Source organism: Lontra canadensis, unplaced genomic scaffold (assembly GCF_010015895.1).
Source record: "Lontra canadensis isolate GAN:19392208 unplaced genomic scaffold, GSC_riverotter_1.0 scaffold111, whole genome shotgun sequence".
NCBI lineage: Eukaryota > Metazoa > Chordata > Mammalia > Carnivora > Mustelidae > Lontra > Lontra canadensis.
In genome coordinates, this window is record NW_022631105.1 from 805,723 (window position 1) to 833,518 (window position 27,796).

Sequence of the window (27,796 nt, forward strand, 5' to 3'; positions counted from 1 at the left end):
CCTTTCTGCATTCTTAAGTGTGTTTTGTTTATGGGGAAGTGAAATCAGTGCTGGAAGTTACTTCTGAAGTCAAGCATTCAGTTGCTGACCGTCTGGGACTGTGCGAGGCTCTGGGACGCAGGGGAGCAGGATGGCTTCTGTCTGCTTTCCCTTTGACCACAAGCGGTTTCTGTTAGTCGGGTCAGTGAGGCCACAGATGTCAGAGCGTGAGGAACCCGTGGCTGATGCCGGAGCTGAGGCCGGGGAGGTGCAGAGACGTCCTGGCCTGTGTTCGTCCCGTCCCGCTTCTGTGTGGGCCTCACAGGGAGCAGTTACAGTCCGGTCCCCGATTGCCAGGGTTGACGGCGTACACGACACGCTTAGTGCCCTCCCAATTTCAGGCACCCCTTCTGATTGTGGTGCCACCCGCGCCTGTAGCCCCGTCTCAGAAACAATGACCGTGGAGACCGCGGCCCTATCGGCCCAGAAGGGATCCCAGGCGCCCAGGGAAGTCTGGAGTGGACATGGACAGAAAATGTCTTCGATGGCGGTGATGCTTGCCTTGCAAGAAGGAGACTGGGGGAATGTGGGGTGCCACACGGGATGTTCGGAAACAATCGCTTCCTTAGGGCCATGGGGCAGGAGTCCCCTGGAAAAGCGAGGTTGGTTGGATGTGAGCGCGACTGTACGTTTTCTCCCACAGTAGGCTCGACCTGCTCATCTGGAAAAGTTGGTGAGTCTGGGGCTCGAGACCCTCCTCTCTTGCCTTTGTCATGGACAAGCTCGCTGTGACCGGGCGAGGCTGTCTCCTCCATCAGTCAGCATGACTCCGAGGCAGAACCCCGGGGCCAGCGGGGGCTGGCACAGCGTTCTGGGAGCGTCGGCATGTAGCTCGGACTTCACAGCCGCGGCCAGGTGGCCTGGATGTCAGCACCTCAGGTGAGCGGCGGGTTTGGTGGGGCTGCCGTGCAGCCTGGCTGGCGTGGTCTGCCTTCTCCTGCTGGCTCCTGGCTCATCGCACGGAGCAGCCGTGACCCGCTCTCTCTGGACGGGCGTCAGCGAAAGCCTCTGCCGGCCGGGCCCGCTGAGCCGTGGGTGCTGAGAACTTCTCGTGTCTGTTGGCGGGCAAGAGCTCCCAAAGGTGGACGCATTGAAAAACCTGAAAAGCCTCAATTTCTTAATTTAAAGGAAGCAGAAAAGAGCCCGCAGCCCACTCAGTTCAGAGCACGGCCTCCGTGAGGCCATGGAGAGAGTGAACTCTCCCTGTGCCTGCGACCTCGGCGAGCAAAGCCTCGACAATGACCGTCCTGCCTAAACCTGCACTTGGGAACCGGACGCATCAGCATGGGATACTCAAGAAGCAGCAGTCAGGGCTCCCCGGGGTCAGAGGCGGGACTCCGTTGGACGGTGCTGTTGCCGAGGGAGACCTCGCCATCAGGAGGCACTGGATGCCGAGCACCCAGACGAGCGAGAGCGGACGTGTGGTACCCGTGACGACCACGCCGGCAGCGCCCCTCAGCCGGGCAGGGACACGGCAGCGAGCCTGCTCACAGCGGTCAGCACGGCCCCAGGAAAATGCACATACACCGTAGCGGCAGCCTGTTCCGGTGACCCACTGGTGCCACGCGGTTGACCCTGACGTCCGTTAACGCACTTACTTCTCCCTGTCAGCGGTCACGGCCCTGTAGTGGCGTTAAGAGGAGGACAAGGACCTTCGTCCTGGGACACCCACAGAGTTGCCCCTCGGGAGCTTTTCGGCACTCCCACAGGCTGCGTTTCCCGCCGCCGTCACTCGGGGGTATCTGTCTGCAGTCTGTTGGCGGCCGGCGGGCTTAGCTCCTCGGGTGACCCGACACGTCTCTCCCTCACCCTCCGGCCTGGAGGGTCTTCCACTGGACATAGACTTCTGAATGAAAGGTTTTTTCTTTTAACTCTTCAGATATGTCATTCGATGTGTGTTATCAAATCTACAATTACCAGCTGAGTCAAAAACCTCATTGTCACAAGGCACGCGGTGTCACTCGGGCCCTCTTCTGCCTGAGGTCCGCCACGGCTGCGTCCCGCCATGTCATGCCTCATGCGTGTCCTCGCCCGTGTTTGTGGCGAGTGGCATCACCTTCTCCTCTTCTCAAGAGGCGCCACTGTGTGGCTCTGTGTCCGCTATCCTTGGGGTCTCTTTGGTGTCTTGGCTTTCCAAGTTAATGCAATTTGGGGGAATTGCTAGAGGTTTTTTCCCCATTAGTGTTTTGGTCCCTCTCTGTCCCTCTCCTTCTCGCTTCCACTTGGAGTCTCTTATGCCTGAGGTGGTGCTGCAGGTTGCCCCATTTCCACTCGGTCTTTCTCAATTCTTTTTTTAATTTTAAAATAAAAATTTCATTTGTTTATTTGAGAGATAGAGCAAGAAGGCATGAGCAGGGGAGCGGCAGAGGCAGAGAGAGCAGTCCCCGCCGAGCAGGGAGCCCGATGCGGGGCTCCATCCAAGGACCCTGAGATCATGACCTGAGCCAAAGGCAGACGCCTCACCGACTGCGACACCAGGAGCCCCCTTTTACCTGTCATTGAGATGATAATAGTTTCTGTTACGTATCTTGAAATTCACTAACCCGTTGCTCTCCGTTGCCCAATCTGCGGCCCGTCCTGTGAGTTTGTAAATCGTGAGTGCTGTGCTCCCCGTGTACTGAACTTCCGCTGCTCCTTGTTCAATCCCAGGTCTCTGCTGAGCTTGCCGGAGGCCCGCTCTGCCCCTGTTTGGGGTCATTGTTTCCCTCCTTGCCACCTCGTTCTGGTCGTGACTGCCTCTCCTTGGTGTTATCTGTGCGTGCCTTTGTGTGTGTCCCCAGAAACACTCATCCAGAGCCTCCTGAAGGACCTGGGAAGGCAGCCGGCGCCGGCGGAGGGCCTGAGCCCCCTGGAGCTCGGCGAGATGGCCCACATGGTTGCTGCTGCCGTGCGGGGAGCGGGTGCAGATGGGGAGCTGCGAGGAGCCGAGAAAGGAGCTGCAGGAAAGCCGAGAGAGGCCGGCGTCGGCAAGCAGGCTGGGGACAGCGGGACAGGTGAGCCTCCCAGCCCCGGGGCCACGTACACCTGTGGGTTCGCGGCGCGAGGAGGCTGCAGAGGCCCGGCTTGCCAGGCTGGTCAACCTTCCTTCTGCAGGGGAGACGCCGACTTGGAGGAACGGTTTTTATCTGTTCGAACTTTGCCTCTAAAAGCTTTCTTAGCAGGCTCAGCCTAGCCGAGCAATTACGTTGGAAGGTAAATTGCTCTCAGTGCTGAGGTTCAGAGTTAGAGAAAAAAGGAGTGATAGAAAGTGTTTTTGTTTGGATTGTGCCCGTGAGTAGAGTCAAATATTTGAATAACACAGTGAAAAGGCTTCATTTTGCTTGAGGCTCACTTCCGCCCTCCCAGGCTGCTCCAGGGAGAGCTGAGAGCCCCCCCCGACTCTCCAGTATGTGCGTGTGTGTGCGCGCACACACACACACACACACACACACGGACACATACACACATGGACACACACACACGGACGCACGCAGACACACACACACACACGGACACATACACACATGGACACACGCACACGGACGCACGCAGACACACACACACACGGACACATACACACATGGACACACGCACACGGACGCACGCAGACACGGACACACACACACAGACACACACATACAGACACACGGACACACACAAACGCACACACACACAAACGGACACACACACACACACGGACACACACACACACGGACACACACACACAGACACACAGCAGCTCCCCTGGTGATTGGGTGTACCCGCACCTGCTTCTCAAGGTCGCTGGAACCACACGGAAGCATCTGATTCCGTTCCTTGCACACAGCAGACACACAAAACACATGTGCCAGAAACACGCATGAGGAGATGGTGTCTCATCCTCTGTGGGCTGGGACCCAGGCTGGCTCGGAAGCTGGCAGCAGGGTGCCCAGAGCCGAGGGAACCGGCGCTCCTCGGGACAGGGTTCTGTGTTAGGCGGTCCTGAATAAGCAGTGGGTGCCCCTCGGCGAAGGGGGGGCGGTTAGGGTCTGGAAGGGGCCTGGGCACTGGGCTTCATGAATTCACAAGTTCAGGGCTGTCGGCATTGCTGGTAGGATATTTAGGAAAGTCATTAACTCTGGGGACAGCTTACCTTGAGGTGGTTGGTGTAGATGCCTTCCTTTGCTTTTCTGTCGCTGGTAACTGCCGCTGGCACTGTGGGATTTTCTTGCTGTGGGAGACTCTGAGGATGACACACAGATCCTCGGGGCTGGGGACGCAGTTCATGACCGAATTCACGCCCATCTCTTAGCTGGTGAGCCCTCCCTGTCCACGTTCCACGGAGCTTATGGAACATCGATACCGTACTCCGAACAGAAAAGGGTTACCTTCTAGGCAAAACTAGGCTGATGTCATCCTGCCTGACCCCCTGTGAAGGATGCTCCATGTCTGACGGGGTCCGGACGAGGGTTCTGATGATGCTCGTGTCTTCCCCAGATGACGGCGGGCCGGACGGCGGAGGCGGAGCTCACGAGGAGGTACGGTGAGGCGTCGCTGCCTGTTCGGGTCACCTTAGCTCTAGAGCTGTGCTGGCGTCTTTCTGGTCATGGTTTGAGAACGTAGACAAGACACAAAGGTTCGTTGTTCTGTTTGTTAAACCTCTGCTAATCCCCAAATTGGGGGAAAGTATAAAGAGGGCATAAAAATTATGTATATTTTGATACATACTAATGTCTACTTTCAGATCATACGGTAACATTTACCCATCGTAGAAATATGGAAAATACGGTTAATACAAACCAACGAATGAATATTCCTTAGAATTTTCCTACCTGGGGCTGTGGGCTGGATCCTCGAGGCCATCCCGTGTGTGACTCCCGGGCCGCATTCAGCTCGGACCTCCACAGGCCCTGGTCCGTCGGTCCTGCCCGGTCTGATACGGGAGCCACTGGCCCCAGGTGTCCCTTTACATTGAAGCTCGTTAAGACAAAGTAGATAAGAATTCCGTCCCTCAGTTGTGCTGGCCCCGACACCCGTGTTCCGTTGTGAAACGTGGGCGGGTGGTTTGGAGAATGTGTGGGTCGTGGCTGGAGGGTCTCTCGACCGCGCTGGTGGGAAAGGCCATCTGAGAAGGGCTCAGTCATGGGCGACGGCCTTTCCGGCTGAAGAACCTTCGCTCATTAGTGCAAGTCTTACAGATGTAGAAAATCAGTGTGGAAACCATGACAAAGGCTTGAGGTGGTTCTACGGAACTCTTTTCTTTAGAGTGGAAAACATCATTTTGGTTAGTACTTCTGTTTCCATTTTATTTTCGTGGCTTTTGATTCAATGCCTGTTAGCAAGTAGCAAAAGAAAACATCTGCAATTCTCTTAAATGTCCATCAGAAATGCGGTTGGTGGCGGGGGAGTCGTAGCTCTAAGAATGCATCTTGGCAGAGGTGGGATGTGGACAGGGGGGCCGAGTGCAGCCAGAGCCAGGCCGTTGGGTCCAGGCCGCTCACACCTCAGCCCCCGTGGGTCCTCTCAAGACCCCAGTGTTCGCAGGCTCCCACCTTTCCTTCCTGAACAAGCCGAATTTTGATTCATTTCTCTGTTACTGGGGGTACATCTACAAGCAATTTTTTATTTTTCTTTTTTAAGATTTATTTGAGAGAGAGAGAGAGAGCGCACAGAGAGGGGGAAGCAGGCTCTCCGCTACCAGGGAGCCTGACGCAGGACTTGATCTTAGGACCACAGGATCGTGGCCTGAGCGGAAGGCAGACGCCCAAAGCCTGAGCCCCCGCTGGCGCCCCTCAAGCAGTTTTTTCCCAACGGGCATCTGAGTGTTGTGTTCTCTGAGCTCTGACCCAGAACATTTTCTGTTTCCTCCTCTCATGGAGCATAATTCGGCTGAGAACACCATTCTCTTTCTTTCGAAAGCTGGGGGAAAGGGCTCCAGCCCTCCGTGGTCACTGAAATGCTGTGTACTGTCACCATTCAGGATCCAAACTTAAGCAGATGTTTTTTAACAAAATGCTATTTTCTGTAACTATTTCAAAACACAAAGGAAAACTTCTATACAATTTCTAGTCAACAATGGGATAAGTATTTTCCTTTATAGTCCTTCCTTAGTTTTCTAAAAAGCTTGAGTTTGATACATGTGAAGGAAATCCACTTTTCGTCCTTCCGTCTGGTACAACACTGGAGCTTTCACAGGAAGCAGGAAATCCCTTGCCCGCCAGGAGGTGCCCTGGGGTGTGCCCTCCCTTCTTGGGCACCAGCAGAAGCGCCAGGAGGGACCACTGGCTTCCCTGGGAAGCCAGACTGGGGTCCCAGAAGGCCGTGTGGCCCAGTGGCGGCATCTCTGATGTCAGCGGGAACGACACTCAAATTCTGGACCGGCCAATCCCCGCCTTGTGGGCGTCGGGCACGTGATTAGCCTCTGTAAGCCCCAGAGTCCACTGACCGGAGATGAAACTAGGGCCTCGCTCCTGGGTTGAGGTGGCGTGCACATGAGGGACAGCGTGCACCGAGACTGAGCACAGTGCCTGGCGCATACGCAGGGCTGAGCGTGTCAGATGACGTCCGTCTGTCGGGACGTCACTTGAGTGGCTCTTGTCCAGGAAATGGGGTCAGGATGGGCGCGCCTTGGCTCTGAGGACCCAGGGTCCCCCAGGAGATTTGAGGCTGCAGGACATGTCCCCATGATGCTCGCACCTGACATCTTCTCTTCCCTGTGAAAGTGGGGAGGTGACGCCCCTGCACCGGCATCGCGAGGACCCGGAAGTCTGCGTGGGTCAGGGTCCGGGACGGATCAGTAAACGCAGCGGCACGGCCGTCACCAGGTGCTGACTGCTCCAGAGCGGGGGGCTCAGAACCCCACGCGCGGTTGGTTTGGGCTTTTGTTTTTGTTTTGTTCGTTTTTAAAGATGTTATTTATCTGAGAGAGAGAGCACACACGCAAGCCGCAGAGGGACAGAGAGAGCATCTCCAGCTGACTCCCTGAGCACAGAACCCGACACAGCACTTGTCTCACCACCCTGAGACCATGACCTGAGCCGAAATCAAGAGCCGGGCTCTCAGTGGACGGAGCGCCCCTGGCGCCCCCGATGTTGGCTTTTTTTAAAAAGACAGACCCCAAACACGCACACTGATGTAAAATCGGGCTCTTTAGGAAGGTGTCTGTATGTGAGAGAGAGACGGACGGGCAGGTGTGTGGCTGCATGAGGCTGGTGTGTGAGGCCCTCGTTTTCCCCTGGTCTGAACATATCCTGTCTGGAAGGGATCCTGAACGTGGCTACGAGGGCACCACTCCGTCCCCGCCTGGTGCTGCCTGCCAGCTCTCTTGAACGTCATCTCACTGAGCCTTCTTTCCACCAGGTCAGTCGTCTGGGCCTCAAACGCGGGGACCACCTGCAGCATCCTGGGTCCCGACTCTTTCCTGCGGCCCCCCTTCTCATGGAGCCCTTCAAAACGGAGATGAAGAAATCGGAGACCCCTAGGATGCCCCCGACGTGGGAGGAGGAGAGCGCTGGGGTGGAGGACGTGAGGAGTCAGACCTACTCCAAGGACCGGCTGGACAGGCCGCGTCCCGCAGAGCCCCGGGGGGGCAGCTTTGGCGAGCTCCAGGCCTGGGTGCCGGGGCCCTCGCAGGAAGATGCTGGCCTTGAAGCCAGAGCCCAGGGACACCCCAGTGAGAGCCTGTGGCTGGCGGCCCGGCCTTCGCAGGAGGAAGAAGGCTACATTGTGACCGGGAATGAGTGAGTAGAGGCTCTGGTTTTTTCTCCTGGCGCCCAGCGGGTGGGTGGGCGCGTCCATTCTTGCCCATCTTCACCCGGAGACACAGGAGGAGGTGGGCTTCCTGGTGTCACGGGGGCAGGAGGGCAGCCGGGAGCCTCCTCGTCCATCACACGGTGCTGGGACCTGTAACCAAGGAGCCCGAGCTTCAGGGGGATTCTCCACGGGACAGAGCCCCTCCCGGCTCTGGGTTCCAGCCTTGTACCTGTGGCGCAGCCCGTGGGGCCCATGGACGCAGCAGCCCCAGGGCATGGGGGGCTGGGGTCTGCCCGGGGTTGCCTCACTGCTGGCTGAGACTCCAGCCGTTTTAAGGTATTGGGACCCGAGTCATCCTTCAGAGGGAGACATGTTCACGGTAACAGGACGCTCTTCCCACTCTGATCTGCACGGATCCCGGGGCCTCGTTCCCACAGTGTGTGCCCAGCTGGTGATGGGGTCGGCCCCAAGCTCAGGTGCTCACCCTAATGACTCTGGCCTTGGACACGATGCTGTAGAAATGTGCTTTCCTCACGGTCTATAAGCAGGGTTTCAGCGGGGAGAGCACAGCTGGCCGTCCACGTGTGTGTGCACACGTGCACAGGTGTGCATGTATGTGCAAGTGCACACGTGTGTGGATGTGCATGTGCACGCACAGGTGTGGATAAGTGTGCGCACAGGCATGTGTGTACCCATAGGTGTGTGCAGATGTGCATGTGTAAGTGCGTGTGTGCAGATTGTGTGTGTGCCTGCACGTGTACCGGTATGTGCAGGCGTGTTTGTGTGCAGAGGTGCGAGCATGTGTGCAAGTGTGCGCAGCTGTGCAGGTGTGTGTGGACAGGCCCACACCAGGTTCCGCCGTCGCCGGCATGTTAGTGCTCCCCGTCCGGGCGGCCCCTCACTGGTAGCTCGGAAGCTGCCTGGTGTCAGTGACGACACGCCGTGTGGGAGGGGCTGCACCGTTTCTCACGCCGGGAGTGCTCGCCTTCTTTCTGCACTGCCCCCCGAGCTCACGCTCGGCCAGCGGGCCGTCGTCGCTGGTGCGTGGCAGATGGCACCGCAGCGGGGCAGGTGGTGTCGCCTTCTGAGCCCACATCTGACCGCCATCGGAGCCAGCTTGAGCGGAAGAGCCTCGCACTGTTGGTGGTGTTTCCACTCGTGTTTTTAGAGAAGTGTCAGCGCTGACGCTTCAAGCTCGCACAGAAACACCGACTCCGTTTGCTCAAGTGCTTTTTACTGAGCCGCATCCTCCCGTGTCGGACCTCTTTGCCCGGGTGCGGAGCTCCCCAGACCCACCTGTGCCGTCAGGCTCCGGTTCTCAGGTTGGGGACTCCCGGGGTGAGTTCTTCAGAGTCGCGCCCTCCAGAACAGCATGAACGGGGATGTGAACAGCACAGGTGCCCAGGGCACAGCTCTGCTCCCTCGGGGCGAAGGCGGGACTCGGCCCCGCTCCTCCGGGACGTGGCTCTTCCCACAGCGTTCCTCTTCCAAGTTGTCGAAAGCCTTTGTGTGGATTTTCACTCCCTTGGGAAATATTGCTGCATCGTGTGTGCGTGTGTGTGTCTCTGTGTGTGCCCGTGCCTGTATGTGTTGTATGCACGCATCTGTGTGTGGCACATGTGCATGTGTGTGCACATGTGTATACATGCATGTACATGTGTGTGCACTCTGTAGCTTGTGTGTGCACTGCACGTGTGTGTCTGTGTGCGCGTGTGTGTTCATGTATATACCTGTGTGTGCACATGTGTATCTGTGTGCGCATACTGTTTGCATGCATCTGGTGCGTGTGTGCACATGTGTATGCGTGTGCACACGTGTGTTCATGTGTCTCTGTGTGTGAACGTGCGTATCATGTATCCATGCTCGCTGCATGCATCTCCGTGTGCATGTATTTGCACATGTCTATGTGCACATGTGTGCTCATGTGTATGTCTGCGTGTGTGCATGTGTGTATATGTGTGCACACGTGTGCTCATGTGTATACCCGTGTGGCCGTGTGCATACACATGTACATGCACGTTTGCACATGTGTGTGTGCTGCACAGCTGCTCTGGGAGCCTTCTTTCTTGCCACCAGGACATCAACAGTGCACAGCCCTGACACGCAAGGGCTCGTCCCCAGAGTGGGGGAGGGTCCACTGTCGCTCTTCCTTCTGGGGTCCGGGGTCTCTGCAGCAGCATGAGGCAGGGGTGGGTGCCCCACAACAGGGCCGGGAAAAGGGTTCCCGTTGTTTGAAAGGCTCTTCCAAGTGGCAGCTTTGCACCACCATGAATAACAGGGCATGGTGCCTTTAGAGCAGGACAGTCCATGGGACGTCCTCTGCATTGGGGTGACTCTTGGAGGGAAATGACCAGGTTGTGCGAGAGGCCTGTCCCATCGGGCATTGCTGCTGACTTTCCGGGAGAAAATGAGGCTCCTCTTGGGGTCGGACTTCTCTTTGCCTTCAGAGTTTATTTTCCTGTAGTGTTCTCCCGGGCCAGAACTTTCGGACTTGAATATTTGCTACAAGCATGGGTCAGAGGAAAAAAATCTTTATTGTGGCTCGTTTCCCTTTTTCTTCTGCTGCCTGAACTGGATGAAATACACACGATACAGATGATAGGGCTTCGTGTCAGTAATTCTTACCTTTGTCGCCACGAGACGAGGCCTCCTTCCTCTGTAGAGAGCGGTTGAGGTTTCCGCCTGCTGTCAAATTCAGCAGGAACTTGGGATTCTCTAGGGCAAGTCTTCACCGGATCTCAGCTTCAGCCTTAGCAGATCAGCTGTTGGCAAGAATCTGGTGCCATTCTTTAAAAAACCATCTGTGTCCCTGCTTGTTCCCTAAGAAGGGGAAGCAGTGGGACCTGTGCCCCGTGTGGTCTCCTCGCTGACACACATCCTCCCCGTGGGGCTCAGCATTGCACGCGTCTGTCTTGCGCTGACAGACAGGGCACTGCCTCGGGCTCTGTTTACGTTCTCCCCCTTTCCACCCTGGACAGACCCTCCGAGGCTGGCAGCAGGTCAGGACGGCCGTCCCTGTCCCTGAAGGGTGATTTTAGAAGTGTTTTGGGTTCAGGAGAGACAGCCCAGGAAGGGGAATTTGAATCCAAGGGAGCCGTTTGCATTTTGGCAAAGGAGAAACTGCGTCTTAGTCTGACGAAGAAATGCGGAAGAGCCGGGGCTCTCCAGGTGCCTCTGACGGACGCCCTTGCGTTTGGGGTGTCTTCCTGGGGAAGGACGTGCGCATGAGAAGGGGGAGAAGAGCAGCTACCGGGCCAATGTGGGAGACGGGGAGGCCACTGTCCCCATGGCTGCGGGCAGCCATGCATAGGCCGTTGAGAGCCCCACCATCCCACACGGGGGCCCTGGAAGCCCAGCTTCTGTGCCAAAGCTTTGGTCCCCTGTGCTCTCAGCCCTGGAGGGGCGAAGGTGGCCACGGCCCGGGCTGTCGGGGGCTGCACACCAGTGGCATCTGGGCAGCTCACTCCCCTCTCAGGCGGTCCCCCGAGGGCGGCAGAAGAGTGGCCCCGTGACAGAGCAGGTGGGAGGTGACGTTGGCCCGGGAGCTGTGAACGGAGCCATGGAAACCCGGAGGAGAAGCTTGCAGGGCTGGGGCATCGAGCCCTCGCCGGGGTCGGGGGGACGTGCGGCAAGGAGAGTGGGCCTCCCATGGCCTCCATGTTCTGAGATGGACCAGTTGGCCCTGAGTTTTCTCCCGTAAAGCTCTTGCCTGAGACACGCCCACCAGCGATGTCACGACAGGTCTCTGCTGACCGATGGGCAGCTCGGTGTGGCCGCCGCTCCCAGGCACGGCCCTCATGGGCACTCAGCCAGACGGCTGTCAAGGGGAAGGCACCCGCACAGCAGGCGTGGTCCTGCCATCTCCTCACTGGCGAGCCGTTAGGGTTTGGGGAATCCAAGTCTGGAAGAAGGTTCGGTCGTCCATCTTCTGAAGGTGCTCTGGCTCCCGGGGGTCATACGTGAGCAAAGGGAGGCCTCACGCATGGACAGACAACCGTCCCTTCTGTCACACTCATCTCTCCCAGTCAGGTCTCCAAAGCGAGAACCAGGTGCTTTCAGAGCCGCCATGGTGGGGAGACTGCTTTTCCCATCACGAACTTGAAAACGTACAAACCCACACGCTCAGGAGTGACATGCTGTTCCCTGGGGGTCAGCGTGCTGGGAGGGAAGCGTCACCGCTGAGCCACAGGGACAGTCCCGTCGTCCTCCCCCACTGCGTGCAGACCCCTGGCTGCCCGTGGAGCCCCTCCGCTGCGCCGGGGCCGCGGGGCCCATGCTGGTCGCCGGGAAGACCGACGGGGATGCGGGACCAGAGCTGGGCCCGAGTCATTACGGGTTTTCCCTTCCTTGTGGGAGCAAAGGAATCACAGTGGCTCGCGGACAGTCTCTGGTCGTGGCGTCTGCAGGTTTACTCTGTCCGACTCCCAGACCATATCTCGGATGATGTGGTCGAACTTTCTGTCAGAAAGCGCGGCTGCCGTCTTCTACGGGGTCTTACTGAATGCGACAACTCGCTGCGACGTCACCACTCATCTCTTCCGTTTGTGTCAAGAGACACCGTGCGGTGTGCAGGTTCTTTGTCATCCGAGAGTCAGGTGTGGGGCCACAGCCAGTGAGGAAAGAGTCGCAGCTGCTCGTGTGGCTCAGAAGACGAAGGAAAACCACGCAGTTCCAAAGCTGAAGTCCCGCCCGCAGAGCTGGGAGCTGTGGAGCGTGTCCGTGACAGGAATGGTGAACCGTGGCCCCAGGTGCCACCAAGCTCCGGCTGGTCTGCGGGCGCCCCTGCCTGGGACCTCGGCTTTTACTCGCTGGGCCCTGCCATGTGGTCCCCAAAGAAGGAAGGAGATTCCAGACCCGCCCAGGGCGGTCCCCGACGGGAGTCATGCGCCGTCAGTTTCACGTGCGCATTGTTTGCAGACGAGGGATGCGCGGCTCGGCACACGGCCAGACTCCCGGAGCCGCGAGGTCCTGCTCCGTCCAGAGGGAGCGCAAACAGCGTTATCCGAGTGGGTCTCCGAGCCCGTGAGCTTAGACTCTCAGAGCATCATGACCCGAACGATGCTTTTCCTGTAAACGTCCCGTCCTGACTCCCCGCTCACTGCCTCCTCCTGGGAGCCACAAAATTCCATCCCCCCAGACTGGGCAGCTCCTGGCCACCCGCCCTCCCTCCTGGAACTCTGCCCGCAGCCTTCCCCATCCAGCAGCTGCCGCGGTGGCCTGAGGACGCTCCATTCTCCCAGGGCACTCCCAGGTGTCTCGTCCTCCACGACGCTGCCCGGCCTGTGCTCCGGGGCCGCCTCCCCGCCGCCCATCACCTTGGGCATGGGAAGGAGGCCTGGAGCTCTGCCAGCGGCTTCGCCGTCTCTGGGGGCCCCAGGACCATGCTTCCTCCTCCAGGGCTCATGCCTGGGGGTGTACCAGACCAGACCTTCCCCGCCTCCTCCAGCTGGGAGCCCTCCCTACCTGGCCAGTCCTCACAGCTGCCCCCGTCCTACTCGTGGCAGTCGACCGTGTGGGTAGCTGCCGGAACCTCTCTCGCTGGAGGCCCTGCACCCCTCCGCTGTTCCCTGGTCTGTTACGCATGCGGAACCCCAGCAGACTTCTCCGTCACCTAATTCTCTTCTGCAGACCTGGTGGTTTCATTGCCCTTGGGGTGGAGGCCCCAGCTGTGGGCTCTGAGGACTCGCCCTCTCCCTGCCTCCGCAGGCTGGTGCCCTGCCCCACCTGGCTCCTTCCCTCTCCTGCCATATGTGGGCCTGTCGCGGCCTTGGGGGTGTTCATCTCACTGGGGAGTGCTGCCCCGCACACACTGGGAACTCCTTCTCCTCCCTGTCCGCGGGGAGCCCCCGATGCCCCAGGCTGAGTCAGGGCCCCTCGAAAGTGCAGCCCTGCCCCTCCTTCCTAAGCTTCTCTCTGGCCACCAGGAAACCATTGAGGTCGCAGGTTCACACCCCCTCCCGCACGCAGATGGACACTCCTCGCAGGAGGCCTGTTCTGGTCCTTGCCCCCCCCCCCCATTCCAGGGCTGCCAGAGGACATCCAGGACCTGAGAGCAAGGGAGTCAGGTTCTGGGACCGTCACGACATCAGCGAGTTGAAGGAGCGCCACGAAGCGGCTTTTGGTAAATTTTAAGAAACTGGATATAATTGAAGTGAACGTTGTTCCCAGACAGTTTGAGGGTCCAATTGTCGCAGTTTTCAGAAGTTCTGACAATACAGCTCCTCCCACATCAGTGTCGGGGGCACCGTCGTCCCCAGAAGGAAGCACTGATACGAAGTCCTCCTGGCGCCCAGGCCCCTGTGCCGGGACCTGCCCCCCATGGCCCCGAGGCCTTGGGCTCACAGCCGGCTTGTCCCCAGGTTCCTGGTCCAACGTGCTTCCCTGGCTGTTCTGTCTCATCTTCTCCGTGAGGCAGTGGCTGGTTTGGAGCAGGTACAAGGCAGTGGCCAGGCCCAACCTTGCCCCATCCACCACCACCACCCCCGCCCCCGTCTGCTCCCACCTCTCCTGCTGCTTTCGGGAGCTGCGCTGTCTCAGGACCGGGTTGTGAAATGCAAGGGTCCTCCTTTCTCACAGCGCCCAGGCGGCACCAGGAGTCGAGCCCGCGTCAGCTCTGCCGTCGCCCACCAGGGCTGCGTTCGTGGATATCGTCTCGGGACCCACACAAGGCGCACCTGGCGCTGGCTGCCGGCTTTGATGCCTGACTCCGCAGGCCCCCTTCCGCCTCATCGGCTGGGTTTAGAGTGAGGGGTTGGATTGTGATGTCTTACTGGCTGGGATTCTAAGAAATTTTGACCTTGTCTGACCTCTAACTCGTGGTGGACAACGTGGAAAACACCGTGGTAGAGCGGATGTGGGTCCTCAAAGACCCTTCCGGGGCCGCCTCGACCAGCGGGCTTGGCCATGTCCGGCCAGTCGGCAGATGCCGGGAGAGATGACGCTAGCCAGGGAGGGGCTCTTCCGTGGGCTCGGACGGTGGTGAGCCCCCTTGCCTGCCCCCGATGCTCTCTGTTGTGATAAAGGGTGCATTGGTGGGGGCCTGGCAGGGAGGAAAAGGGGATGTTGGAACAGCCCTGCACATCAGACCGAGGCTGGCGCCTGGGCTTCTAACAGCGGCCGCCCCGTGCGCGCTTGTTGTGCAGGTCCGTTCCACGGCTCAGCCTGGACGCCTGAGATGCACGAGGGTCCCGGAAGGTTCTGACCACGGTGGGACTCGGTGAGCCACAGCGACCTCTGAGGGCAGCCAGGGGTCACCATCAGTGCCCGTCTCTACGTCTGTGTCTACGCCTGCATCTCCGCACGCATGCGTGCCTCTCCACGTACACTGTCTACGTCTGTGCCGGCTCTGTCCCCATCAGCATCCGTGCATCTGCACCGGCCTCGACGTGTCTGCCTGTGCCTCTACGGTGCATTGCTCGTCTGCCGGGGTCTGTGTCCGCCCGCGTCCGTCGTAGCAGCGTTCATGTGTCTGTGCCGTGTCACCGTCTGGGTCAGTACTGGTGCGCCCGCATCTGCACCTCACCCACATCCGAACGTGTGCTCGTCTCACGTCTCACCACGCGCGTCCGTCTGTACCACGTGCACACGTGTGTCTCCACATCCACACCTGTATCTGCCCCGATCCGCGCTCAGCCTTCACGCCTGTCTGTTGGTTTCTGCCCCACGCTCTCCGTCTCCATCTGTGCCCACGTGTCTGCTGCCTCACCTTCTGTGTCCCTCACGTCCGTATATCTCTGTCGTCGTGGCTGCCAGCCCGGTTTGGTGTCGGACTTCTGTAGTTGTTGGGGAAGCTTTGCTTTTCCTCTTCGGGAAAAAGTCCAGAGCAGAACTCTCCAGGGACCTCCAGAGCCTGCCCATGGCAATTGATTTTTGAAGAGTGTCATCTGCTTTGTAAGTCGACCTCCAATTAAATCTGTCTGAGTTAAGCCGTTTAAATACCAGTGCTACATGCTACAAGGGAGGGAGTAAGAACAAAGGAGAAAACTGTGAGAAGAGACTTGCTAGACTGTCAAAACAGAAGCAAACTGCGGATGACGAGTGAAGGCAGAAGGAAAGGGAAGAATGGGGGAAAGTTGTGCCCTGGCAGCGCAGCTGGGGAATACTGGCTACTTGGGACGGTGACATGGAAAAAAAGAAGGTTTTACTAGAAGAGCTGGCCACAGGCTACTGAATTCCAGCACGGCCTCCTGGATTCTGGTGACGCAGACGTCCCTTGTAAACTTCAGATCAACTTTGCTGCCGTTACTTCGAGCTCTGTAGGGGGCTGGTGGGTGTGAAGGAAATCACATTCCAAAGAGAACTGTGTTTGTGCGGGGCCTGCCTCAGGAGGAGCACGGACATTTGAGGAGCTGAAATAAGGCCAGGGGAGGCTGGGGGCAGTCAGCGTGGGAGAGGCTGCTGAGGCCTCAGGGCCCAGCAAGGATCGGGGTCCTTGCCCCTAGCAGACATGGGACACCATTAGGGGACAAGCAGGCACAAGTGGTGTGGCTGGGGTCCCACTCTCTGAGATCCCTCTGCTCTTGAGTGGAGAAGGGATGATGGAAGGTGTGTACAGTGACGGGAGGGACACCGGTCAGCAGGTGTGCCGGTCACTGAGCCATTTCCTCAGCTCTGTTACCCCCCTTGCTGTCTCTGCCCTGTGAGGCTGCCCTGCCGTTCCCACTCTGCGCACTCTGTGGACTTTTTATCATGAGTGGGTGTTGAACTTCATCATGTGCTTTTCCTGCCTCTGCTGGGGGATCACAGTGGTTATCCTGCGCCGTGCGAATGTGGTGTGGAGCACAGATCGATCCACGGATGCGGAACCGGCCTTGCAGCGTTGGGATAACTCCCACTTGATCGTGGTGTGTGATCCTCTTAATGTCGTGTTGAATTTGTTTGGCTCGTATTTTATTTATGGATTTTGTGTCTACGTTTCATCAGGGAAATTGTCCTGTAGCTTTCTTGTCTTGCGGCATCCCCGTCTGACTGGTGTCAGGACGACGCCGGCCTTGTAAGAGGAGCTGGGAAGTGTTCCCTCCGCTTCCGTGTCTTGGAAGAGTTTGAGAAGGGTTGGTACTGATTCTTCTTAGGGTGGTTGGTAGAACTCGTCTGCGGAGCCTTCTGCTCCTGGACTTTCTTTCCTGGGAGGCGTCTGTTCACTGGTCCCGTCTCTGCGCTTGTCCGCATCTTCAGACTCTCCCGTTCTTCACAGTTCAAGCTCGGTGGGTTGGGTGTTGCCAGGAACTTACTCTTCCTTCTCGGTAGTCGGTTTGACAGCGTGTAACTGTTCGTAGCTGTTTTTTATGACCTGTTGTATTTCTGTGACATCAGAAATTCTTCATTTCTGATCTTATTTATTTGAGTTCTTCTTTTCCTTGGTAAGCCTAGCCAAAGGTTTATCTACTTTATTCATGTTTTCCAAAAAAAACCACCAAAAACTAGTTCTTAGCTTCATTTATCTTTTCTATTGTCTTTTCAGTCTGTTTCATCTATTTCTGTTCTGATCTTTATTATTTCCTTCCTTCTGCTGACTTTGGCCTTCATTTATGCCTCTTTTTCTAGTTTCTTGAGTTGTAAAGTCAGACTGGTCATTCAGGGTCATTCCTTTTCCTCGATGCGGGCAGTCATCACCGTGAGCCTTCCCCTTAGAGCTCTGCTCTGCATCCCGCACACTTTGGTGTGTTACGTTGCCAGTTTCACTTGTCTCAGGTATTTTTTATTTCTTCTTTGACCCACTGGTTGTTCAGGATTATATCATTTAATCTCCATATATCTGGGAATGTCCCAGTTTTCTTCTTATAATTGATTTCTGGTTTCATACCTTTGTGATCAGAAAAGATGCGTGGTATGATCTCATCTTCTTAAATTGGTTAAGACTTGCATGTGGTCTGTCATGTGATCCATCCTGGAGAATGTTCCATGTGCATTTGAGAAAAACATATGTCCTGCTGCTGCTGGGTGGGAAATCCTTCACGTACCTGTTCGTCCTCCTGGTCCCTGCTGTTACTGTACCGCCTCTCATCCTCCCTTCAGACACTTGTTTATGTATTCAGGGGCTGGGATGTTGGATGCATAAATATCTACAAATGTATCTTCTTGATGAACTGACTTCTTCATTATCGTATAATAATTTTTTTTCTCTTGTTAACGATCTTTGGCTTAAAGTCTACTTTGTCTAACGTAAGGTTTCTACCCCTGCTCTCCTCTGGTTTCCCTTTTTATGGACTCTCTTTCTCCACCACTTCATTTTAAGTCTGTTGGTGTCCTCAGTGCTGAAGTGAGTCTCTTGTAGGTTGCATGGAGCTGGGCTTTGTTGGGGTTTTTTCCTATCCATTCAGCCACCTGTGCCTTGTGATTGGAGATTTTAGTCCATTTACATTTAAAGTAATTACTGATAAGTATGGGCTTCATTTTGCCCTTTAGTAAATCATTTTCTGGTCATTTGGCAATTCCTTTGTTCCTTTCCCTTTCTTTCCTCCTCTGTGATTTGATGATTTTCCGTGGTGGTGTGCCTACCTTTCTTTCTCTTTCACTTCTGTGTATGCATTATAGGTTTTTGCTTTGTCATTACCGTTAGGCTTATGTGGGGTACCGTATGTTACCATATGTTTGGAACAGCCTGTTTCAAGCTGATAAGTTTGAATGTGTACAAATGTTCTATATTTTTGTATTGTCTTCCTTATTTTATCTTTTTGATGTCCATACACTTTCTGTAAAATTAACTCTAAGACATTGTGTACTTAGATTTGTACTAAGCTGTTGGCAAATACTTTTTCCAAAAATTTAGAGAAATAAATATACTTACAGTGCGAAGTATAGTCTCACCTTGAAGTTGTTGGCATACAGCAGTTCTTCACCCATTGATTTCTTACCTGTGAAAAGTTGGTGGCTGTCAACAGCTTTAGTAGTCAGCGTAATTCAGGGTTGCTGGGAACTCCAGATGAGTTTGCATGGACTCCAGAAGCCTATGGCCTCAGCAGTCGGAAGAATCAGTTTGGTTGCACAAAGTACCATGAGCTCACTCTCTCATTCTGCAGAAAACTGGGTTGTATTTCCCTGCAGGAGAGAAAGGCGATTCTGAATCAAAGTTGGGATTTGAATCGTGGCAGCTCCTCTCTCCTTTCCCCTCATCAGAAATGTCTTCTCTCTGCATTGGGGAGAATTCCTGGGGGTTAACGAAAGTATAACTTGTTCATAAGATTATTTAAATAGAATAAATATCATTATTTGTTAAAAACAATATATGGGGACAGCTAGGATGATTGAGGAATCCCCTGAGAACCTCATTTTATTCATTGGTTTGAAATATCTCATCAAAAAAGTATGTATTAGATTTGATTGATACCGTTTTGCAATCCATAAATCACTGAGTGCCCTACCTTTGGTGAATTTTCGAATGAATAACAAAATATCCAAAATCAGAAAGTGAAGCCGGAGAATCACAAATGGTCAGCTCTTGAACCTGGTGTCCTACACGTGGGTGTCTCATTGGCAGGACCACGTAGGCCCCTGAGGAAGAGACAGGAACCCTGTTGCCAAAACAGGGCCTGGAGGAGTGGTGGGTGCAAACACACCTCAGCTTAGTTAGGGTGAAACACAGGGCAGGACACAGCCGCTACCCGGGCCTGCCCCACAGTCTGGAAGCCCACATTGCATTCTCACTGACGAGCAACGTTTAGGTTTTGGGACTTACTGAAGGCTTGTCCTGGGGCTTGAATTATTTTCTCTGATCTGTTTCCAGTCCTTTAAAATGAGGTTCACGACAGTACCTTCCTCCCAGGTCCGTTATGAGCATTCCGTGAGGCCGTTGTGTGTGGGCTCAGCTCGTGGCAGCGCAAGGGGGAACTTCAAGGGCTTCCGTGGCCCCCGGCATTTCTCACGCGCGGGTTATTGCCACTCCTCTCTGGTCGGGGTGGCTCTCCACAGCTCCGTTGCCAGCTAACATAATCGGTTTTCTACCTTTTCATCTCTTGTCATTCCCATGAGGACTTCAGGGCACCGTGAAAGTCCGCACGGTTGTGTGCAGCCTTGAGGCCATCGTGGAAAGCGGGTCCTGTCGCTCGTCCTGTGGGCTTCCCACCGGGAGAGTGTGTGAGTGCTTCAGACTTTCTCCAGTGGGTCCTGAGGGGCCCCTGACTTCACAGCGGTTCCACAGATGGAGTCACATGTTGCCGAGCCTCAGCGTGAAAACGCGTGAGAGCAGATGGCCCAGAGCTTTGGCGAAGCCTCTCAGCCACTAGGTGTCGAGGCAGACAATGGGACCGAGCCACAGACATGCCTGTGTCCCTCCCGCCACGGTAGCGCCAGGCGTCCAGGCAATCAAGGGGACAGCTGTCACAGCCCCACAGATGCAATTGTGTGTGCTATATCCGTCCATTGATTTTTGAGATTAACTCCAACTGCTCTCTAAGGAAGTTCAGACCATGAAATGACAGATGATGGCCATGCATTGTAGAAATAAGATAGAAATAGCTCATTTTGAGTACGATCGGCACCATCTTCCTGGTCTGACTGCTGACCGGACCTGCCACTGTCAGGAGGCACCTCTGTTCCATGCTGCCACCTGGACAGCCAGCTGTGGTGGCCGCAGGACAGGCTGGGGTACTCGCCAGGAGGCTGGTGTGGTCAGGGCTCTCCTTGCGGGGGCAGGCGGGGTCACACACATATTCTGGGGATTTCATCGTTATCTTAAGGCCGTTATAAATAATGTCATTATGGATACAAGTGTTCATGGTGCGCATTATGGGCTGAACAAATGCAGGGTCAGTAGACACTCGAGAGGCTCAGGTGGGGCTGGGACTAACGAGAAAGCCTCTGAGGTCACCCTTTGGTCTAAAACAGGCTCAAGCACAGAATCTTGGAATCCGGTAGCAGACGTGGTTGGGAAGCTGGTTTATGCTCAGCGCGGGGCGGTGGGCTCTGCAGGTACAAAGGGGAAGATGCATTTGTGCCGTCACTGAGTCTGCCGTGGAGCCTGGAATAGGGTTAAAACCTGTGAAGTAGTTAAGAGACCTTCCGTAACAGGGGGTGGCCTGAGTGCTTCTGCCTCAAAGCACAGGGAATTTTAGGAAAAGGAGGGAGCCTTACGGCCAGCTGGTGAGAATGGGTGAGGCCCGGCCTGTGGTCCGCATGACGGGAGGAAGTGCTTCATGGCATCATGGTTGTGGGGTGTAGAAGGGGGGTGGCTGGGCTGGCTGGAGCTGAGGGTCCCTGGGAGAAGGGGGCGTCACGGCACAGGCAGGCCCCCATAGTGTCGGTCCAACAGCGCATGTCATTGCCACAACCGTCACTTGCTGTCTGCGCGGGCCGAGCCACTGCGGCTCTGGGCTCCAGCTATGGCGTCCCCCCGGCTCCCGCAAGTGACCCGAGCATGACCTTACGCATCTCTGTTGGTGATTGGGGGGGCGGCACCCCAAATGCAGCCCCTCAGGCCCTATTTGCTCACCAAGCAGCACCTGTGGGCCTTCCCTCGACGCCACCTCTCGGGCCCCTGCCCTCCCCGGCGCCCACGGCAGGCTGCAGCGTGGGCGCGAAATAGGCCCCTTCTTGGGGAATAGACGGTGGGAATGGGCGGGAAAGGAAGGCAGCAGATCCTCCTGGTTCAAGGGCAAGTGATTATTTCTTGACTGTGAACTCACACGGAAGACGACCTTGAAAAGCCAGTGAAAGGCGCACAGCCGGCCCCTCGCTTGAGAGAGGGGTGAAGAGGGCCATGTTCTTGGGGGCTTGGGGAGGAGCCCGGAGCAGTTGCCCCCTGCAGCCCTGGGCAGGAGAGGGGCTGCCGGCGGCTGGGCTCAGGCTGGTGTCATACAGAGTTAGGGTGAGGTTAGGTTTCGAGGGCTTTTGTACCCACTCCCTTGATTTACACGGCGACTCTGGTCAGCCAGGTGGGGCTCCTTCCATAACGTACATTCCAGTGATTTCCAGCGTTCGACGTTTTGAAATTTTCCCGTGTCTTCACACATTTGTGCCTCCAAGCCTGCATCACACCTGCGCGTGTCCGAGTGCAGGGAGGTGTCCTGCCAGGACTGCAGCCCAGACCCCACGCGCTGGGAGCCTGCCGCTGGGGATGCTCTTGGCGCTGGCGGGGGCGGCCGGGCTCCCGCGTCCGGGTCTCACTGGGCTGCACTCATCGGCCTGGCCTGGGAGGTCGGTAGGGAGGCACCGAGTGGGTGCCGTGGCGGTCGGTGGGCACAGGCGACGGGCTCCGCTGGCCGGAGGAGGCTGGGGTCTGTCCCGGGAGATGTGGGCTCCATATGTCAGGGTGGCCCTGGCGCGCTGTAGGCCTCATCACACCTCATCATTCACTTCTGCAGATGCTGTGGTCCACCCGCCCCGCCCTGGGTCTGGGGGAGCCTGGTTCCTGGAATATTGGGGGAGTCACGGTGAGCAGGGGCACCAGAGCTGTGCCACGAGGGCCTCGCCAGCAGGCCTCCAAGCACTGCTGTGAGGCCGGGCCCACGTCACAGACCAGGGCTTGGTGCGGCTCTGGTTCTCTCTCCAGATCTGACTTGTAAGGAACACACTTTTCTGGCATCACTGCCCTCCTGTTCCTGAGTCTGCACACCCCACCGTGGCCTTTCCCCAGTGTGGCTCAAGGTCCCCACAGACTTTGTTTAGATGCCGGCCTCCTTGGGGCTCTGGGCCAGCCGAGGAAGGGCGGGCTGCAGCCTGCAGTTCCGAGTGGACAGGCAGGGAGAGATGATGAAGACACAAAGGTTCCAGGTGGGCCCCTTCCCCTGTCGGTGTCTCACCTCCTGGAGGCCATGAATGTGGGCTCTGCAGGATGGCCGGGGGGTTTCTAAGTCGGGTTGGGTGACATGGTCAAAGGGTACACTTCCACAGCACGTGCCCACGCTCACCTGAAATGTCTTCTAGTTTTCCAGTGTGATGCGGAAAGCCCCTGTGTTAGGAGGCTTGGAGGACTTGTCTGTCCTTCTTGGAAGGGTCCCCGGCCCTGGGCATCCTGCTCTGTCCTGGGAAGTGGATGGAGGAGCAGGGGCTCTGATCACAGACCCGCATTGGGTCTCTCGGTTCTCACTTGAGGGCAGACAGCGCCCCTCAGGTGGGCAGATCTAGAGCAAGCCCGTGGAGTGTGGGGCCGGTCGGGCCGAGGGTGAAAAGGCTCCTGCAGAAAGCGGCGTCCCCAGGCAGAAGTCCGGTCCTGTCCCCATTGAGAGAAGGCGGTGGGGGTGACTAGCAGCCGTGGCTCACTACCAGCCTCTCCTTGGAGGACAGGAGAGTCCGTCCCACTATGGCTACGCTTGCGTGGGACTCCCTGGGAGGGTTGCAGGGCAGGCCAGCAGCTCCTGACCCCAGCCCGCGTCTCCGTCTCTTCCTGGGGCCTCCAAGGGCCCTCGGCTCCTCCTTGAGGGCTCTGTCCCCAGGGACTCCTGCTGTGGCCGTCCCCTGCAGGCTGCCCCCCAGCTGCTCCCGGCTCAGGCGCTCCATGTGGGCTCTGTCCGTTAGGATGTGTCCATAGGAGAAGTCCCGACTTTTCCTTCCCATGGCTTCTCTGTCTCCCAGGCTCCCGGGTCACCTCCTGGGGCCATCACACACCCGTCACTTCTCCCAAGCCACAGACCCCTCCAATCCCCTTCTTCCCAGGGCCCGGGTTGCTGGGGCCTGGCTGGCTCCTTGCACCCTGTACCCCAGTGGTTCTTGGAGCCGCAGTGACCCTGGACCCTTCCCAACTCACCCTGTGCGTGTCCTCCTCTGAGGACTCCGGGGACACTGGATTAGGATCTCATCTCCCTCATGATCTCATCATAGTATGATGGTCCACAGTAACCTCTCTGCCCATGAGCTCACATTCGGAGGTTCTGGATTTGGGACTTGAACACGTGGCGCTTGGGTGACACAGTTAAATCCACAGCTACATGTGGCTTTGCTGCCCGGGTGCGGCTGGTACGCAGGCCCAGGGAGGCAGGCCCGGTCTATTTGCAGCTGCGCCGAGCTCGTCCCCTCACACGCCGGCTGAGAGAGCGAGAGGCCAGCTGGCGGGACTGTGGTGGCTGCGCCCAGGTTTTATATGACGACAAACCGGAATGTTCCTCGAAAGGCGAGGCATAACGTACACAGCGGTGTGCTGGGACTCGGGACTTGTCCCTGGAACTCGGGTTTGCACAGAGACTGCAGGGCCGTGCCCCCCGCGGGCCTGGGGCGCATCGCTCCCGAGCACCGCGGCCCTCCCGGGGGGTTGCTGCAGATCTGGGCTCCACGCTGACCTTCCGACGTGTCCCGCTCACCTGTCTCTCACCCGCACGTCACTCATTTAGAAACAAACCCATTTAAAACCCTTTCCCTTTGTGCATTTGACGCCCATCCTGAAACTCGATTTTCAGCATCTGCTTCCCTCGTCTCCCATCTTTTCTCCCTCCTTCCCGGCGGCCCTCCCCGCCCACCTCCTTCTTCTGTTTCTGTTGAAGGCAACTGAGCCGTGGCTGCATCGCGGGCCCATTACGCCTCTAACAATTCCATTTGCACCATATTGTTTGTCTCGCTGCTGCGACACTCAGGTGATTCATTACCCCAAGAAGCACCTGATCCCGCTGCCCCGGGAGCCTGGTCACTATGTGACAGGCATGCCACAGGCGCCGCGGGGGGGCGCGGGGGGCGCGCGGCTTCTCAAGCGTTGATGAGTTCCATTTGGTAACGCTGCCCCCACCCCCACTCTCCTCAACAGCCCCCTGAGTCCAGAGAAGGGGAAGGAGCTGATGGAGAGCGTCGCGCGTCTCCTGGCGGTGCCGATGAGTGTCTTCGCGGAGATCGCGTGAGTGCCAGTGCGGGGTCTCGGGGTTGGCGTCTCTGCTCACATCAGGTTCCATGTCATAAATTGGTCTGCGAGGAAAAGAACTGTGTGCCTGGGGTTCTCGTTAATTATATCAGAGAAACAGTTCAGGAGGGAAACGGAAGGAAAATTCCGGGTGGGCTTGGGGCGTTGTTTAGGTGCGGATGAAGCGGGAGTGTAATCGTAAGAATTCTGATCTCCTGGAAGGACGGGGCCCGCTGGGGCCGCGGCGCTCAGCCCTGCGCACTCCAGAACATTCTGGTGCCGGGGCCCCACCTGCTGCAGGTGAGCGCAAGCCCGGGGACGGCGCGGGTCTGTGAGAAGTCAGCACTTCCCAAGCAGCTCTGGTGTGCGGACCCTGCCACGTGCTCACTAGCTCACGTCTCCCAAGAACCGCCAGCCCTCTCGTCGCCCGTGGACAGGCTGTGGGCAGACTCGGTGGCTGCGGAGACCGGGGCGCAAGCCCCAGTCAAGTCTGCAGTGAGGGCTGCCGCCTCCGCGTTTCTGGAGGCTGCCCAGAACGGGGCCACGTGCCTGAGCAGGAGCAGGCGGACATACTGTGACGCGTAAGCGAGGGCAGGAGCACACAGACCGGCGCGTCCCAGCTGGTGGGGGTCGGTCGGACGTGGAGGACAGGCCGGAACCTGTGTTGGGACGGGCAGGTGCGTGTGTTGTGAGCCGCTCGGGAAGTCAGAGGCTCCGGCGAGCTCTGTTGGTGCCAGCAGCCAGCCCGGGCCCTTCTGTCCTGCAAATACAGTTTGAGCGTCCGCGAGTCTTTCCACTCCGTGGGGCTGTCTGAGCTCTGTTCCTGCTGCTGTTAGCTCATTTGGAAGCTCATCGCCCTTTATTTTGGGTGGGAAGGAGCCAGAGGTTGGGAGAAAGAGGCCAAGGCCAAGTCCTCGTCTCAACAGGAAGCCCAGGTTCACCTCCCTGGGCTCCATGCACCTGACGACTGTCCAGTCCATCTCCAGCTTGTGAGGGCTCTTGTGTTGTCTCTGCCCCAGCAAGCATGCTCGCCTGCAAGATGCAGCTTTTCTCTGCTCCTTGTTTTTTGAAAGATTTTATTTGTTCATTTAACAGAGAGAGAGCCAGGAAGCATGCGCAGGGGAGCAGCAGGCAGAGGGAGAGGGAGAAGCAGGCTTCCTGCTGAGCAGAGAGCCCGATGCGGGGCTCGATTCCAGGACCGCAGGATCATGACCTGAGCCGAAGGCAGACGTTTAATGACTGAACCACCCAGACCCCCCAAAATGCAGCTTTTCATTCCACAAATGTTACAAATCTCTGAGCCGGGTACCAGTGTGGAGCCAGGGCATTCCGGCAGGCACAGGAGCAGAGCGGGAAAGGTCCGGCAGCCTCGTTCACGTGGAAACAAAGGGCCCGAGGCTATGAGGTCTGGAGAGCCGGTTCCTGGCTGCCACCAGGCGGGAGGGACGACATGCTGCGTAGAGCAGGCAGCACAGTTCAGGTGGGCCCTGAGGTCCTCGTGAGGAGTGCGGGATTCCTGCGGGCTGCCAGCCACCGGGGACTACGTCCGGAGAGCGTTTCCAGCTATGAAGAACAAATTACAAGGGACACCGGTGGAGGCCAGAGTGACCTGGGACCTCTGAGGCTTCTAGGTGAGTGTTGGTGGTCCTGACACCGCACTGGGTAGGGCTGGAGAGGAGATCACGAGTGTGGGCAGGAGCTGCGAGACTGGGAGACGCCCACTTGTGACTACACCTTTCCCTGCTCAGCTGAGCCACACGCCAGCCCCGAGGGCTTTCAGTCCTGCGTGTCATCTCAGACACCCTTGAGAACCGTTCTTTGTCTGAGGCCTTCCCTCCAGTGCAGGCCTCCAGTGCCGGTCTACGCAGGCATCTCTGCCCGTCCCTCTGCAACCCTGCAGAAGGGAGCATGGCTGCTGGGCTTGGGAACGCAGTGTGCCCTCAGGAGACCCACGGGGCCCTTTGCCCAGGGCGCAGTCTCTACGGGTGCCGTTGAACAGATCACACAGGAGAGGATGGCTGACCTGGAGGTGCTGACTGTTCCCTTCAGAGAAGCGGAGGGAAGTTTCCTGAGCTCCCCTCATGTGGCTCGTCTGTGGTCTTTACTGGTGACCCCAAGGCCAGGGGTGCCAGCGGTCCCTGACACGCTCACATCAGGCACCCAGCACAGGGCCTGCACCAACATGACCCCTCAGCCACGGCGGGGTGGTCCTCACCCCTCCGCCCATAAGCAGGAGACGCTGAATCTGGCCCCTGAGACTCAGCAGCTAGTGCCGCAGACACATCGCGGCGGGGACAGTGGCTGAACGAGTCCCCGGCTCCTTCGTTAGAGGTGAGAGCTCCGGGAGTGACTGGAAGTAGTAACAAGACTTTGCATTTCCGGGAGGAGCTCCAGGAGTGGCCGGGGCGGACGGAGCCTTTGGAGAATGTCACCACAGCTCAGGCGCCTTATCGAGAGCATCAGACAACAGAGAAACCCCACGGACAGGCGCGGTCTGGGAGGAGGGCCGTCCTCAGGACAGGTGGGAGCTCGGGGGCTGGGAGCCTCAGCAGCAGCCGTGGCGCCTTCTGGCCGGAGGCGGCTCAGGAGGCTGTGACCCGGAGCCCGCCACCGAGGGGGGGAGCTGTGCTTGGGCCAGGCCGGAAGCCCCCCGGGGCAGGCCCCGCAGACCAGTCTGCTGAACGCGGTGGGACTGAGCCGTCCACACGGCAGGCGACCGCCGAGCACCTGTCCACAGCTTTTCTAGCAGCGAGAGAGTGTCGTTTCCTGCCGAAGGAAGGTGACGCCCAGAGAGAGCGTGACCTGAGTGTCCGAGGTCAACATGCACGTCTGGCTGGTCTTCTGCCCTGCCCCACGGTTCCTGTGCTGCCCTCCGGTCACCTCCCTTTCTCCACAGCCTCAGCCAGGCTCACAGGCCCCTAACAGTCTCAGGGCAGCGGCAGGAGGGCCAGAGGCCAGCGTGAGGTGTGGCAAGCTTTGGGGCTGAGGGACTTCTGGTGCGGGCTGGGGGTAGGGGTCTCAGGACTATAGGGGCTTTTGGTCTGGGGAGGGTCATCTTCTGGGGAGGGGTGTCCGGTGGGGGGAGGGGCGTCCAGTGTAGGGGTGTCTGGTGGGGGGTGTGCGGTGGGGGGAGGGGCGTCCAGTGTAGGGGTGTCCGGTGGGGGGAGGGGCGTCCAGTGTAGGGGTGTCCGGTGGGGGGTGCCCGGTGGGGGGAGGGGCGTCCAGTGTAGGGGTGTCCAGTGTAGGGGTGTGCGGTGGGGGGAGGGGCGTCCAGTGTAGGGGTGTCCAGTG

The 27,796-nt window shown here is 57.7% G+C and overlaps 1 protein-coding gene across 1 annotated transcript in view; it reads left to right on the forward strand.

Annotated features, from left to right (window-relative positions):
* PTPRN2 (protein tyrosine phosphatase receptor type N2) overlaps positions 1–27,796 on the forward strand; it is a 710,237-nt gene that overhangs the window by 281,138 nt on the left and 401,303 nt on the right. The window contains exons 7-10 of the mRNA XM_032840229.1: positions 2,820–3,032; positions 4,435–4,535; positions 7,357–7,736; positions 24,416–24,502. Coding sequence (XP_032696120.1) covers positions 2,820–3,032; positions 4,435–4,535; positions 7,357–7,736; positions 24,416–24,502 — 781 coding nt within the window. The remainder of the gene's footprint in view (positions 1–2,819; positions 3,033–4,434; positions 4,536–7,356; positions 7,737–24,415; positions 24,503–27,796) is intronic.